The 17,344-nt window shown below is 38.9% G+C and overlaps 1 protein-coding gene across 3 annotated transcripts in view; it reads right to left on the reverse strand.

The window, feature by feature from the left end:
- Window positions 1-10,976: 10,976 nt before the first annotated feature.
- Window positions 10,977-17,344, reverse strand: part of FCF1 (FCF1 rRNA-processing protein) — a 14,088-nt gene continuing 7,720 nt past the window's right edge. For all 3 annotated transcript variants that reach the window (XM_049612497.1, XM_049612499.1, XM_049612498.1), the window contains 3 exons: window positions 13,265-13,352; window positions 11,973-12,067; window positions 10,977-11,256 (listed from right to left, as the gene is read on the reverse strand). In XM_049612497.1, coding sequence (XP_049468454.1) covers window positions 11,208-11,256; window positions 11,973-12,067; window positions 13,265-13,352 — 232 coding nt within the window. In that variant the 3' untranslated portion in view covers window positions 10,977-11,207. The remainder of the gene's footprint in view (window positions 11,257-11,972; window positions 12,068-13,264; window positions 13,353-17,344) is intronic.

Genomic DNA, 17,344 nt, shown 5'->3' on the forward strand with positions numbered 1-17,344 from the left:
TCTATCATTCCTTTTACTTAATAGTCGTCACATTCCTATGTACAAAACTCTCCAATTCCATTGTATTTGTCTATTCTTTTTTTTTTTAAATTTTTAATGTGTTTATTTACTTTTGAGACAGAGAGAGACTGAGCATGAGCAGGGGAGGGGCAGAAAGAGGGGGAGACACAGAATCTGAAGCGGGCTCCAGGCTCTGAGCTGTCAGCACAGAGCCCGACGTGGGGCTCGAACTCATGGAGTGTGAGATCATGACCTGAGCTGAAGTCAGACGCTCAACCGACTGAGCCACCTAGGCGCCCCTGTATTTGTCTATTCTTAATATCTTATGGACTCACAGATTCTTTACTAAAACTCAGTGTGTGTATCAACATGTTGTACATCTTAAATTTACACAATGTTATATGTCAAATATAGTTTAAAAATCAATGTGATAATCCATTGCTGTCATTATTAATTTTGATAATTAAACTCTCAAATTTGGCCAGCATGAGCTTTTTCAAGCTGGCTCCTGTGTCTTTGCATAAGTTCCCATCAATTTTTGAGCAGTTCTTTGCATTTTTCTATAATTAAAAAATTTCCTTATTATGGAGAAGGACCACAATGCTGACATCAGAAGCTCCTGAACTCCCCCCCTCCCAGGGACACACAGAATATACACACAAAGCAATTCCTTCTGAGAGAAGTCCAGAAACTAGCTGAGTGCCTATTACACATCAGGCAAATGGGAAACACTCACCTAAAACAAGGTAGGAAAGGCTGAGACTCACTGTCGCCATGAAGCTCATCCTCAGCATGGTGCCATACCATTGGGAGGGAACCCCTAACTCCCAACTTCTTTTTCAGGAGTGAGGGGTTTGGACCACACATCTAGTGCCCCAACTGTTAAGGCTCCCACACCAGGAACAGGTCCCCAAAACACCTAACCCTGAACAACACAACAGGGCTTGTGTCCACGAGTCCCACAGACCATAGCAAACAAAGCAGTTCTTAATGGGAACGGTTAATGGGAACGGGACTTCCTTTGATAGTTAAACTTTCACTTCTCACTGTGTATTGCTTGGAATCTTGTCTATTTTTTATTGTACTAAAAACCACATCACATTAAATTTACCACTATCATTTTTAGGTGTACAGTTCATAGTGTTAAGTATATTTACATTGTTGTGCAACAGATCTCTAGAACTTTTTCATCCTGCACAACTGAAACTCTATATCCGCTAAACACTAATTTCCCCCACCCACTCTCCTCTGCACTTGGTAACCATGTTTCTACTCTGTCTCTGATTTTAGCTACTTCAGATACTTCAGGAGTGGAATTATACGGTATTTGTCCTTTTATAATGGGCTTATTTTGTGTTGGACAATGGTTGATACTTATCCATGTTGTAGAATGTAACAGGATTTCCTTCTTTTTTAAGTTTGCATAATATTGCACTGTGTATTTGCACCACGTTTTCTTTATTTATTCATCCATCAATGGATATTTGGGTTGCTTCCACCTCTTGGTTATTGTGAATAATGCTGTAATGAACATGGGTGTGCAAATATCTCTTTGAGATCCTGCTTTGAATGCTACTGGATATATACACAGAAGTGGGATTGCCAGATCATATGGTAATTCTATTTTTGATTCTTTGAGAAGCCATTATACTAGTTTCTATAGTGGCTGTACCATTTTGCATTCCCACTAACAGTGACAAGTGTTCCTTGTCAGATATTGATTGCATCCTTACCAACAGTTGCTATTTTCTGTTCTTCTGATAGTGGCCATCATAATGGATGTGAAGTGGTATCTCATTATGGTTTTGATTTGCATTTCATTTATGATTAGTGATATTGAGCATCTTTTCATGTGCTTCTTGGTTATCTGTGTTACCTTCTTCAGATAATTGTCTATTCAAGTTTTTGCCCATTTTTAAATTGGGTTATCTGGTTTTTTTGTTGTTGAGTTGTGGAAGTTCCTTATAAATTCCAGATTTTAATCCCTTGTCAGATGTAGGATTTCTAAATATTTTCTCCCATTTCATATGTTGCCTTTTCACTCCATTGACTGTTTCTTTTGAAAGAAGGACTCTTCAAAATTTGATGGGGTTCCATTTATCTATTTTTGCTTCTGTTGCCTGTGCTTTTGGTGTCATATCCAAGAAATCATTGCCAAATCCAATGTCCTCAAGTTTCCCCTCTATGTTCCCCTTTTAGTTTTAGGTCTTATGTTTAGGTCTTAAATCCACTTTGAGTTAATTTTTGTTAAAATTTTTATGGTGTAGGAGTCATTTTTCCTTCTTTTGCATGTGGAGTTCCAGTTTTCTCCAGTACCATCTGTTGAAGAGACTATCTTTTCCCAATTGTGTAGTCATAGCACCGTTGTCACAAATCATTTGGCAATACATGCAAGGGTTTATTTCTGGGCTTTCTATTCTGTTCCATTGGTCTATATATCTGTCTTTATGTCAGTATAACACTGTCCTGATTACTATTGCTTCGTAGTGTATTTTGAAATCAGGAATTGTGAGGTCTCCAACTTTGTTCTTTTGTTCTTCTTTTTCAAGATTATTTTTGCTATTTGGGATCCCTTGAGATTCCGTATGAATTGTAGCATTGTTTTTCTTTTTCTGCAAACAAATGTCATTGGGGATTTTGATAGAAATTGTATTGAATCTGTAGATTGCTTTGGGTAATATGAAGATTTTAATGATATTGAGTCTTCCTATCCAAGAACACAGGGTGTCTTTCCATTTCTTTGTATCTTCTCTGATATTTTTAGTAACGTTTTGAAAATTTCAGTGTACAAGTCTTTCACCTCCTTAATTAGGTTTACTCCTAAGTATTTTATCCTCTGATGCTACTGTAAACTGGATTGGTTTCTTAATTTCTTTTTTTGAATTGGTCATTGTTAGTATATTAAAATGCAACTGATTTTTCCATGTTGATTTTGTATCCTGAAACTTTGCTGAAAGCAGTAATTAGTTCTAACCGTTTTAAAATGGTTTCTTTAGTACACCTGAAACTAATATTACACTGTGTTAACTAACTGGAATTAATATAAAACTTAAAAAAAAAATAGGGGTGCCTGGGGGGGTTCAGTCAATTAAACATCTGACTCTTGGTTTTGGCTCAGGTCATGATCTCACGGTTTGTTGAGTTCAAGCCCTGTGTGAGGCTCCACGCTGACAGCACACAAGCTGCTTGAGACTCTCTCTCTCTCTCTCTCTCTCTCTCTCTCTCTCTCCCTCTCTGCCCTTCCCCTGCTCATTCTCTCTCTCTCTCAAAATGAATACATAAACCTCAAAAATAAAATTAAAAATGGTTTCTCTAGGGTTTTCTACATATAAGATCACATCATCTGTGAACAGAGATAGTTTTACTTCTTTAGATGCCTTTTGTTTCTTTTCCTTGTCTAATTATTCTAATCCAGACTTTTTAATAGGTACTTTATCAGTTGATATAGGCTAAGTTATACTACAGTAATAAAAACAAACAAAAAGCCAACCAAAATCTCATAGCTTGAAATAGCAAATCCTTATTTACCATTCACTCTAATATTCCCATCATTAGGCTGGGATCTAGGCAAAGCAAGTTGCCATCTCTGTTTCCATGACTGTCAAGAAAAAAACAGGGAGCATACCTAATCACGCAGTGACTGTTAAAGCTTCTGTCTAGAAATGAATAGGTCATCTTCACTCACATTGCCACACCTAACTTCAAACATGGTGGGGGACAGTAGTCCTGCCCTGGGTCCATAAAACACAGTCAGAAATATTTGCCTAACAGTGCAAACAACTGCTACACTCTACCCTTTTAGTTACCAAATGTTGACCTCACTTCTTCACTTTCCTTACCAGAGGGCAGATATACACAACCCTCTCCATCACAAAGACATTCTCAAAATCTTATCTAGTTGTGACATCATGTTCAAAGCCCAGGATATCTAGGTAAAGAACAGCAGTCTCCACAGCAGGGGGTGTATATGTAGTAGTATCGTTATCAGGAGGTCCGGCTTTTTTTTTGACTTAAAGACCTATGCACCAAGACAATGCAAATTATCTGGCCTCATATACCAAATATACAATTGGTGGAATAGGAACAGGACAACCACAGTGAACACTCCCGTTCAGAAAAGGAAAGAAAAAAGAACACATAGAAATGACTGGTCTCTGGTTGAGCGTCTGACTTGGGCTCAGGTCACGATCTTGTGGTCTGTGAGTTCGAGCCCCGCATTGGGCTCTGTGCTGACAGCTCAGAGCCTGGAGCCTGCTTCAGATTCTGTGTCTCCTTCTCTCTCTGCTCCCCCCGCCCCCACCCTCCGCTCGCACTCTGTGTCTGTCTCTTTCTCAAAAATAAATAAACATTAAAAAAATTAAAAAAAAAAAAAAAAGAAATGACTGGTCTCTAGCAATACTGTCTACAAGATAAGCCATGGAAGGGCACCTTACTTTTGGGACAAAGAATTCAGAAAAAAGCTAAAAATAAAAGGACAGCCAAAGGTATACAAGGGAAATGCTTAGAAAAAAAGAAAAGAGAAAGAGAAAGCAGAGATCCTGTTCTCAATATCAGAAAAAATAGAATTCAGGCCCAAATGCATTAAATGAGACAACATGGATACATTATAACGCTAAAGGCTACAATTAAAATATATCAGTTATGAAAACCCATGCACACAACGATACAGTAGCAACTTTTATCAAGTTGAAACTCTAAGAAGTACAAGGAGAAACAGACAAAATATACTATTAGGAAACTTTAAGGTATTTCTCTCAGCTTGAGTCAGATCAAAGTAAAAAATAATAAGGTACTGAAGACCTAAACATGCAGGTAGATCTTATGGACAAATACCAACCTTTTACCCTGATAATATCCTGATAATAGAGACTGCGCCTCCTTTTCAAGTGTCCATGGAACTTTCATGAAATTGACCACATTTTAGGCCACCAAGAAAACCTCAATAGTTTCCATCTTGCATATTCAAGCAGCACATTCTTTTTGCATGTTTTTTTCCATCTTTTAATTTACTGAAGTATGATCTACGTACAACAAAATGCACTCATTTTGTGTGCATTTCAAGGCATTTTGACAAATCAATATATCCAAGTAACCATCACAATAAAAATACAGAACATTTCCATAACCCCCCCCCCCCATTCCTTTTTAATCTGTACACAGCCAACCCCCACCCCCACCTCAGGTAATCAATGATTTACTATCACTATAGATTAGTCTTTTCTAGAGTATAAGTGGAATTACAGTGTATTTTTTGTGTCTGGCTTCTTTTGCTCAACTTGATTTTAAGATTCATCTATGTTGCTGTATCAGTTCATTCCTTTTATTGTTAAATAATATTCCATTGTGTGAATGCACAATTTATCCATCTACCTGTCCATAGACACTTGAGTTGTTTCCAGTTTTTATCTATTATGAATGAAGATAATAAACACTGATATTGTAACAAGTCTTTGCGTGAATATTGTTTTCATTTCTCTTGGGTAGGTTCCCTAGAACTACTGGGTTGTGTGCTAAGTGTACAACCTATCATTTCTAGCTGTTCTGTGTCATTCTGTTTAGGTGTGTTTTGTAATACCACACGGCCACAAGATTTAAAAAACAACCAACGAGGGCGCCTGGGTGGCTCAGTCAGTTAAGCGTCCAACTTCGGCTCAGGTCATGATCTCACGGTTCCTGGGTTCCACCCCCGTGTCGGGTTCTGTACTGACAGCTCAGAGTCTGGAGCCTTCTTCAAGTTGTGTCTCCCTCTCTCTCTCTCTGTCCCTCATCCACTCATGCTGTTTCTCTCTCAAAAATGAATAAACATTCAAAAAAAAATTAAAAACTATCCAACCCGTGCATTCGTCTTAATAAGAAAACGTACCTAGTCACATTCATCATGAGAACTGTGCATTTGGACTTTTCTCTGCCATCTTACTTTATACTTTCTATTTACCATTATTTCTTCTTTCCTTCCCTCGTCTGAATTTTTTTCTTTTTTGATTTACAGATAGTGAAATGTTGAAATCTCCAGTGGTGCAGTCCAATGGGTTTTGACAAAAAATTTATTTTTTTTATTTTTATGATTGAGTTTCCCTTTTCCATTTCTTCTCTCCGTTGGTTGAGGAGACATACATCCTATATTAGTTAGGATTAGGCTTGACTATACAACGAAAGTAAAACCCAGGTCAGCTTTTCCAATGTAGGGCAAATATGATCACTCAGTTCCAAAGCTTACATTACCTAACAATTCTTCCACAGAGAAAAAGAGCAACTCAACTCTCCAGTAAAAGCTCTGGTTAAGGCTAATTGGCTTGAGTTTGATCTCCCAGGGTTGAAATAATCACAGCAGCAAAGGGAGTAAGAATATTTTGATTGGTCCAACCAGGAGGTGAAACATCCATATTATGTGTTGGGGGAGGAATGAGCCACAATCTAGTCCTATAATAATGGTTTTCTCTAAGAGGAATTCTGTTAGCAGAGAAGGGAGGGTAGGAAAAGAATTATTTTCAGACCTTTTCCTATCCATATATGTATATTACCATATAAAGTTACATATTTTTGTGGTTTAAAACAAAGTAAAACAGGTATCATGCCATACCTAATTGTTCTATAAGTTGCTTTTTTATTTTGTATTTAAAAAAATTTTTTTTAATGTTTATTTATTTTTGAGACAGAAAGAGAGCATGAATGGGGGAGGGTCAGAGAGAGAGGGAGACACAGAATCTGAAACAGGCTCCAGGCTCTGAGCTGTCAGCACAGAGCCCGATGCGGGGCTCGAACTCATGGACCGTGAGATCATGACCTGAGCTGAAGTCGGACACTTAACCGACTGAGCCACCCAGGTGCCCTTATAAGTTGCTTTTTAAAAAAAATGTTAATTTATTTTTCAGAGAGAGCATGAGCCGGGGAGGGCCAGAGAGAGATGGGGACAGAGGATCTGAAGCAGGTTCTGTGCTGACAGCAGAGAGCCCAATGCGGGACTTGAACTCACAAACCGTGAAATCATCACCTGAGCCGAAGTCGGATGTTTCACTGACTGAGCCACACAGGTGCCCCTCTATAAGTTGCTTCTTTTTCTTTAAAAAAATTTTTTTTCAAATGTTTATTTATTTTTGAGAGAGAGAGAGAGAGAGAGCACGAGCAGAGAGAGAGAGAGAGAGAGAGAGAGCACGAGCAGGGGAGGGACAGAGAGGGAGACACAGAATCTGAACTAGGCTCCAGGCTCTGAGCTGTCAGCACAGAGCCCAACGTAAACCCACAAACCACGAGATCATGACCTGAGCCGAAGTCGGACACTCAACCGACTGAGCCACCCAGACACCCCACAAGTTGCTTCTTTTTCTTACCATTAGGTCATAGTTGTTTCCAGGAAGTAACATAGCTCCTATTATCATTAATTGTGGTAAAACATACATAAAATTTACCATTTTAGCCATTTTAATTTTTTTAAGTTTATTTATTTTGAGAGAGAGAAAGAGAAAGAGAGAAAACGTGAGGGGTGGAGGGGCAGAAAGAGAGAATCCCAAGCAGGCTTGGTGCTGACAGATGGGAGTGAACTCACAAACGGTGAGATCATGACCTGAGCTGAAATCAGGAGTTTGGACACCTAACCAACTGAGCCACGCAGGCACCCCCATTTTAGCCATTTTTAAGTGTATAGTTCAATGTTTTTAAAGTACATTTACATTGTTGTGCAATCTCCCGAACTCTTTTTATCTTGGAAACCTGAAACTACATACCCATTAAACTCCCCATTCTCCACTCCCTCCAGTCTCTGGGAACCACCTTCCTACCTTGTCTCTATGAATTTGGTTACTGTCGGTACCTCACATAAGTGGTATCACAGTTTTTGTCATTTGGTGACTATCTTATTTCACCTAGAATAGCATCCTCAAGGTTCATCAATGTTGTAGCATGTGTCAGAATTTTCTTCCTTTTTAAGGTTGCATAATATTCCATTGTATGTATATACCACATTTTGGTTATTCATTCATCTGTTGATGGACACTCAGATGGCTTCTATCTCTTGGCTATTGTGAATAGTGCTGTGAACACGGGTGTGCAAATATCTCTTCAAGATCCTGTGTCAATTCTTTTGTATATACTCAGGAGCAGAATCGCTGAATCATACGGTGATTCGATTTTTAATTCTTTCGGGAACCACCACACTGTTTTCCATAGTCCCTGTACCATTTTACATTTCTAACAGTGCACGGCAGTTCCGATTTCTCTACATCCTTGTCAATAGTTGTTATTTATTTACTTATTGTTAACAGCCGTCTGAATAGGTGTGAAGTGGTATCTCATAGTGATTCTGATTTGCACTCCCTAATGATTAGTGATATTAAACATCTTTTCATGTGCTTGTTGGCCATCTGTGTATCTTCTTTAAAGAACTGTCTTTGAATTCAAGTCTTCTGCCATTTTTAAATCTACTTCATTCTTTAAAAAAAAAATTTAATGTTTATTTTTGAGAGACAGAGAGGCAGAGCATGAGCCGGGGGAGGGGCAGAGAGAGGGAGACACAGAATCCGAAGCAGACTCCAGGCTCATAGCTGTCAGCACAGTGCCTGACATAGGGCTCGAACTTGTGGAACTGCAAGATCATGACCTGAGCCAAAGTCCGTGCTTAACTGACTGAGCCACCCAGGCGCCCCATCTACTTCATTCTTTTTAAATGCACGTGACATTCCATAGTATAGTTGACCCTTGAACAATATGGGTTTGAACTGCCCAGGTCCACTTATATGTGGATTTTTTTTTTTTTGATATGGTATTAGCAACATATTTTCTCTTCCTTATGATTTTCTCAACATTTTCTTTTCTCTAGCTTATGCTCTTGTAAGAATACAGCATATAATACAGGCAATAAACAAAACACACTTTTATTGACTATATGTTAACAATAAGGCTTTCAATGAAGAATAGGCTATTAGTGGGGCACCTGGGTGGCTCAGTCGGTTAAGCGTCTGGCTTTGGCTCAGGTCATGATCTTGCAGTCTGTGGGTTTAGGTCCCGCGTTGCATTCTGTGCTGACAGGTCAGAGCCTGGAGCCTGGTTTAGATTCCGTGTCTCCCTCTCTCTTGGTCTCTCCCTTGCTCATGCTCTGTCTCTCTCCATCTCTCAAGGATGAATAAATGTTAAAAAAAAATTAAAAAAAAAAAAGCCCCCTTAAGAGTAGGCTATTAGTAGTTAAATTTTGGGGGAGTCAAAAGTTATACTCAGATTTTCAACTGTGCAGAGCATCAACCCCCAACCCCTGCATTGTTCTAAGGGAGTCAAAAGTTATACTCAGATTTTCAACTGTGCAGAGCATCAACCCCCAACCCCTGCATTGTTCTAAGGGTCAGCTGTGTAGATGTAACATAGTTAAGATCCTCTTGATGGAAATTTACATTCTTTTCAATTTTTCTCTATTACCAACAGTATAGTAGACACCCTCTTAGACACTTCACCATGTGTGAACGTTTCTTTACAGATTTATACTTATGCACTTATATCACACTGACCATTTCTTTTAAAGAAAATCACCTGTATAATACCGATAAGTAACCAAAAAATAGAATCTGGGTCTCACCGGATATCTGCAATTTTTGGTCAGCCATTTGTCTTAAGTTTGAGGGGCTGCCTTGCACAGAAATCCGTAATTTTAATGTAGTCACTTACCAATCTTTTCTTTTACGGCTTTTACGTTTTCTACCTTACTTAAAAACTCTATCCAAAGAGAAGATGCATTTTTTTGTTTTTTTTCCTAAGACTTCCATAGCTTAAAAAAAAAGTTTAGATCTTTGATCCACTTGAAATATCTTCTCATGAAGGACATGAAGCAGGAATGCTAAAACTTTTTTCAAATAGATAGCGAACTGGCCATAATGATAATATAATAATCACTGACACTTACTGAACAACAAACAAACAGGAGGATTAGACAGCACATTGTTCAGAGGAAACAAGGAAGACACCACATGGTTATGTAGTGTGCCCAACTCATACAGAGTATTAACTGATGGAATCCGGATTCTAACTCCAGTAGAATTACTCCACACTATTTGGCCTTCCAATAAAATTTCTTTTTCCCACAGATTTGAAATACTACCTTGATAATACACCAACTTGCCATAAATATATCAATTTATGGACTTTCTATTCTATTTCAATGATCTCTTTGTCTACTTTTACACTACCTTGTGATCATTTAAAACATCTAATCACATTTTTAGTTTAATTTAACTTCCTGTTGACTTCACATCCAAGTCTAAACCCTTTAGCATGTCATATAAGGCCCCCTCCCAGACACCTCCTACCTCTGGAGCCTCAGATACGGGTATAGATCTCTTTCCCTTATATTCTAGTTAGAAAAACCTTCTGGTAGTTTTCTGAGCAGGTCAAGCAGTCATTCCATTAGCATCCATGTCTCCATGCTTTTGTTCATGCTTATGCTTCCTACACCTCAATTTCTTTACTTCACATATTGGGCAAGCACCTATTCGTTTTTTAAAAAAGTCTTTTTTAAAAATGTTTATTTATTTTTGAGAGAGAGAGAGACACAGTGAAAGCAGGGGAGGGTCAGAGAGAGAGGGAAACACAGAATCCAAAGCAGGCTCCAGGCCCTGAGCTGTCAGCACAGAGCCTGACGCAGAGCTTGAACTCATGGACCGCGAGATCATGACCTGAACCGAAGTCGGACGCTTAACCGACAGAGTCACCCAGGTACCCCAAGCACCTATTCATTTTTAAAGATTAAGCCAAATATTACTCCTCTAGCCTTTTCTCCCTCTCCGTTCCAACCAAGTAGAAAGAAATCGTTCTTTTCTCATATATAGGTCTATTCCCTCCGACTTTTAACCTGGCATCACTATATTTATTCACATACATGTTTCTCTTTTCCCCTATAATATCAGTGTTTTGCCGGCAGGACCATACCTTATTAAGCACCTAGTATAACCTTAATAAATATTTGTTGTGTAGATCAACATAAAATAACAAGCATCAAATTATGTGTGTAATCATCTGATTTATAAAAAGATGCAACAAAATTCAAAATGATACAAAATGTCAATTTCAAAACAACATCAAAAGTGAGTGTATTTAACCATACTCAGCTCATAACAGAGCAAATGGGTAAGAAGGAGAATAATTCATGTTACAGCATATTGCTACATGAACTGGCAACAGAAAAAGTTGGTAAAGGAAGGCAGAGGAACTCTATCTTTAGAGTGTTAGAATTAGAACCGAGGGGCTCCATAATCATCTGGCATCCGCTCAATGTTGTACCTGATCAGGACAAAAAAATTAACACTGGTAAGAAAGGTGGGTCCAGAACCCACCTAAAAACCCACCCTTTACTGACTACAACACTGTCATCTTCCCACTATGAATCCTTTTTGTCAGTGGGAACATTTCAAAGGGGTGTCATAATAAATGATTTACAGCAAAATGCTGACTTTAACATATTATCTTTATTCTTCAAAGTCAGGAAGTTAACAAGTGAGGGAACCAGGCACTGAGTCCAGGTAAGGCCAATTCCTCAGCCCATTCTTCCCACTATGTTGTACTCACTCTTCCCACGTTGAAAAGCATTGACATGGGAACATCCAAGCAGGATAAAGACCAGTTTTTGTTTTTTCTGATAAGCTTTTAGTTTCCCAGAAAAAGTGCTAATCACAACTACTAGGCTTTCAAAAAAAAAAAAAAAAAAAAGAAAGAAAAAAAAGATATCTCTGGCCAAATTAGCTTAATTTAAATTACTGCTTTGTATTTAAAGCACATCTATTTCTTCTACTAGTCTTATTGTAACAATGTGAATGTCTCATTCCTAAACCCTAGCTTTATCTTTTGCCCTCGTTCTTGTTACTTCATCTCGTTTCTTCAACTATAACTACGTAAGCATTTGATACGACAATCACTTTCAAATCTTCCTACAACCTGACCTCATTTTCAACTGATATCCACTATATACTTTTAATCACTTCCCCAAGAGACAGTCTCACCTATGGTTAGAAATGTACATGATGGGAACTCCAGGGATCTTCCGGATCCTTCGTTTAAGGTCCCGGTCAACTGTGGCCACGATGTAACACTTGTGCTGTAATAAGAGACACCCATTGAGTATTCACACATTGAGTCTATTACTTTGTGATACTGGATAATGGTACACTGGCTAATCTGGAGAATTACTCATATTCACAGTAAAGAGCAAAGAAAAGGTGATAACAATTTGTTGAGTAGCTACTATAATCTAGGAGCTCTTACTTACAAAACATATAATAATAAGTTGCCTGGGGATAATGTAGCTCTAAGAATCTTGAGGGAAAGAAGATAGAAAAACTATTTAAAAGCTGCAAATTGGTTTTTGTCTCACAAGTGGAAGACATTTAGGGCACATTTAAGACAGACAATTTCTTGTTTGGGAAACACCCCAAGAGACTCTATGCAAAGGCAAGTAAATGTGTTAGATTAGAGGGCATAGCTTTCGCCTTTCCTGGAATCTCTGGGATTGGGCCTACTCTGAGACCTCGTAGTGGTGGAGGTAGGCTACTTCCTAGCCATGAAGCTAATAACAGGGTCTCCAGGACGAGTTTGAGCCTAGCAGCTCTGAAAGCAACAACATTTAGCTGCCAGTTGTATCATATTTTACTTCCGTCATACCCAAATCTCTCATTACATTTGAGAAGAGTTGTAGCCTGGTGTCAGTTGTGCTGTGGGAGATTAAGGCAAATGCTGTCTCTACCCATGGGATGGAGTCGCTAAAGGGATGGAAGTGTGGTCACTAGATGAAGATGATTATCTTCAGCAAAGAGGGGCTCTAGAAAGGACAATCAATAGCAGAAGTTTTTGTGGTGCCGACAAGGAGGCCAGAACAGAAGACTCAAAAACCTAGTTATTCCAGGGTCCTTGAAAGACAGCACCCTGGCAGACTCAGATGTAACTGAAAAACATTCATGGTTAGGCACAGTGGAAAGGAATAACATTCCTGCATGGGGAATAATGGAAAAGGATTATGTTTGATTCACAGGGAGGTGAAACCTGATATCATATGTACATTCATTCCCTTACAGCATTTTATGGGGACAACTTGTGGAATAAAGAATCAGTAAGTGCCCCAAATCACACACCCAATAAACATAGGTGCTGAGATTTGAAACCCATGTGTCTCCTCCCCAAGCCTGCGATTTTTCCATTACAGTTACAGTATACATTTCCAACTCACTTCCTTAAGTAAATGAGGACATCCATGCTTCCTATGAAGGGAAACACAAAGTAAATATTTAAATGATGATACCTGAGTTACTCTCTGTACTAAGCAGTCATCTGCATAGGTTCCTTTGTGTGTGCATGGTAATCGTTCAAATCTTGGATCCTTGGCAATCCTAAAAGGTTACAAAACTGGATTAACAAAAATACTCAGGCAATTGGATAACTTTCTGAGTCTTGATCTGTGAAATAAGAGTGACTTGATCCATGTGATGATTTTAAGGCCCCCCTCTCTTCTTTCAGCTTATCTTCTAATTGGAAAGACAACAGAAAGAGAAGGGAATTAAAACTTACTGCCAGCTGGTGCACCTTAGGTCATGTAATCTTCACAAGACTCTGAATTATTATATTTCCATTTGACAAATGAGGAAGCCGATTGAGAAAGGTTAATTTGTTCAAAGTATACAACTGGGAAAAGCCAGGATTCAAAATCAAACAGCTTTAACCTAACCATTTCCTTTTTAGAAGTTGTCTTCCACAAATGTGCAATAATATAGGCACAAGGATGGTCACTACAGCACACTTTAAATAGTGAAAAACTGGAAATAATCTGAATATCCATCAGCAAGGGAAAAGTTAAATACGTTGTGTTGCCCCATCCTGTCTAAAAAAAAATGAGGTAGAGCTGTCTGTACTGATATGGCAGGACTTGTTGAATTAACAATCTCAAAAAAATTCAAATTGCTGAATAAACAAAACAGGTCATGGAACAATATACCTGTATGATTCAATCAAGAAAATATAACTCTCTTTCACTGTCTTTCTCTACATTTGCATTGTCTTAGAAAAAAAGTCTGGGGGCGCCTGGGTGGCTCGGTCGGTTAAGCGTCCGACTTCGGCTCAGGTCATGATCTCGCGGTCCGTGGGTTCGAGCCCCGCGTCGGGCTCTGTGCTGACAGCTCGGAGCCTGGAGCCTGTTTCGGATTCTGTGTCTCCCTCTCTCTGTGACCCTCCCCTGTTCATGCTCTGTCTCTCTCTGTCTCAAAAATAAATAAACGTCAAAAAAAAAAAAAATTAAAAAAAAAAAAGAAAAAAGTCTGGAAGAACATACACTATCTACTAACCTGTCTCAGTTGTCACTCTTAGGGTAGAAAAATGGACAAAGTGTGAATATACAGGGGGACTTTTACCTTTTATTGTATGTATATGTTTATCTCGTTTGCCATGAATAAATCAAACATGTTACTTTCCTACAAATTTGAAAAAGAAAAATCCCAAGTCTGTGATTCTGAGAGCCATGTTCTTCCTATTACGTAATAATGACAAGTCACAAGCTGAATAAAAATACAAGGCAGCATATGGGTACCAAGTGCAAGAAAAATACTCCATGTTGCAGTAGGTCAGAGCTAAGTCACTGTGGATTTGGTGTACTTCGAAAAAAATTACATGGAGATTAAACAAAATGAAGACAAAAGAACATTCCAAGCAAAGTGAAGGCAGGCACATTCCGAACAGGGCACCAACCATCTATAAAACGGCTCAGTGGTGTTCAGGGAAAAGTGAGCCCATGTTTCTGGTGAGAAGAGCGTTTATGCAGAGTTGAGGAAAACAGGACTGGGAAGACAGAACTTCTTGCAGTGACACTGCCAAACTGCTCTCCAAAGTGACTGTCCACTTCACATCCTTATGAGAATCCTCACTGCCCCCAGTCTTAACTATTCGTGGCATCGTTAAGCAAACTTCATTTCTTGCCAATCAGCTGGGTATGAAATGATATCTCCTTGCGAATAAGGATTTTGCCCTTGTCTTATGGATTTGTGGTTTTTTATAAATTTTGAAAATAAGCCCTTTGTTGATTATATGCGTTACTAATATCGTCTCACTATCTGTGGCTTGTCGTTTCACTTTGTTTATGCTGTTTTTTGTTAACCGGTAGTATTCAATCTCAATATAGTCAGATTAATTCGTTTTCCGTTATGGTTTGGACAGAAATTCCTGCCCACGCTGAAATCACTAAGATGTTCTCTAGATCTTCCATAAAAATCTAGATACTTAATCTACCTGGAATTGATTTTTGTGAAAGAGGTGAGATAAGAACCCAGTTTTCTTTCTTTCCACAGGAATAACCAATATTTTAATAGTTTATCACTTGCCCATTCATCTAAAACACTACCACTCTTATACATCAGGTTCCTGTGTTTCTTTGCCTTTAAAAAAGTTAGCTTTATTGGGTATAAGTGAAATATAATAAAATTCACTGACTATACATGTAAAATTTGATTAGTTTTGCCAAATTGATATATTCACATCACCATCTCCACACCTGAGATATAGAACATTTCCATCACTACAAAAAGTTCCCTGTGTCCCTTTGCAGTTGCACTTTTCTCACGCTCAGCTTCAGGTACTGGTCTATATTCCATTAGCATAGTTTTGCCTTTCCTGGAACTTCATTATAAATGGAATCATACTTCTGGATTGACGGGAATGTTCTATTTCATGACTATGATGGTGGTTCCATAACTGTACACATTTGCCAAGCCCATCACATTATACAATTAAACTTGGTGAATTTTATAGTATCTAATTTACACCTCTAAAAGGTCACACACACACACACACACACACACACACAAATTCACTGGTATATCTTGGACCCTGAATGAGTCTTTCACCCAGGCATGATTTTGCAATATTGATTTGCAATATTGATCATTTGGAAAACAGCGATTCAGTGAATCACACAAATCTTCCAAATACTGACACATATAGTTATACAATATCAAAAAAAGCACACCCAACACCTTCACTGGTCTCAACAGAAAGGTCTTGAGTACTGGGAATGTGATAAGCTCATGGTTTTCCAAAACTCTAATTTTCACTTGGAAGCCTGAACTTTCTCATTATGATACATAAGCTGTTTTCCTTGAAGTGACAGATTCACTGCATTAATTTTTGAGAAACTATCTGCTAAACACTGAAGTCTGGAAAACCAGTGTTTGTCAGTTATTCTTCACATAAAAATGACACTCTATGAAAAGGCAGCTGGTCCGGCTCACAATTCCAACAAGCACACAAGAGCTGCTCATTGAGACAAGCTTCAATCTCTGGTAAGCAGCCGAAGTGCTCGAGGCGTACTTGCTGCTTCATCACAAGGAATACCAACATGCACCCTAGGGGCGAGATGTAACAAAATCAACAAATTTTTTTTTTTTTTTTAATTTTTTTTTAACGTTTATTTATTTTTGAGACAGAGAGAGACAGAGCATGAACAGGGGAGGGGCAGAGAGAGAGGGAGACACAGAATCTGAAACAGGCTCCAGGCTCTGAGCTGTCAGCACAGAGCCCGACGCGGGGCTTGAACTCATGGACCGTGAGATCACGACCTGAGCCGAAGCCAGATGCCTAACCGACTGAGCCACCCAGGCGCCCCTCAAAATCAACAAATTTTAATACTTCATCAAGGATATTCTTTAAAAAAAAAATGTTTTTTAAATGTTTACTTATCTTTGAGGGAGACAGAGAGAGGGAGAGAGAGAGGGAGGCAGGAGGGAGGGGGGCTGCACATACGAGCAGGGGAGGGGGCAGAGAGAGGGAGACACAGGATCTGATGCAGGCTCCAGGCTCCGTGCTGACAGGAGAGAGCCCGATGTAGGGCTTGAACTCACGAACCGTGACATCATGACCTGAGCCAAAGTCGGACGCATAACTGACTAAGCCACCCAGGCAGCCCTCATCAAGGATATTCTTAAGTGACTATGGGTTTTTGGTTTTTTTTAGTAACCTCTACATCCAACTTACAACCCTGAGATCAAGAGCTGCATACTCTACCAACTGAGCCAGCCAGGTGACCCTGGGTTTTTGTTTGTTTTTGTTTTTAAATGTCATGAGTGACACTGAAGAATAATACAAAGACTACTAACATTATTTTGGTCCATTGCCTAGATTGGCACTAAGGCACCAGCATTTCTGCCATCAGTACAAATGTCAGCACAGTGACAAAGACAATGTCTTCCTACTATTGTGAAAATAGTATTGTTAACTCCTTGCAAAGGTCTCTGGGACTCCTAGGGGTCCAGGGACCATACTTTGGGAACCACTACTTTCAACTCAAGTGTAGTTTCTAGAGTAAGCTCAAAACCTAGAATGTGAATACTTTATGTGTGAG

Source organism: Panthera uncia, assembly GCF_023721935.1.
Source record: "Panthera uncia isolate 11264 chromosome B3 unlocalized genomic scaffold, Puncia_PCG_1.0 HiC_scaffold_1, whole genome shotgun sequence".
NCBI classification, from domain to species: Eukaryota; Metazoa; Chordata; class Mammalia; order Carnivora; family Felidae; genus Panthera; species Panthera uncia.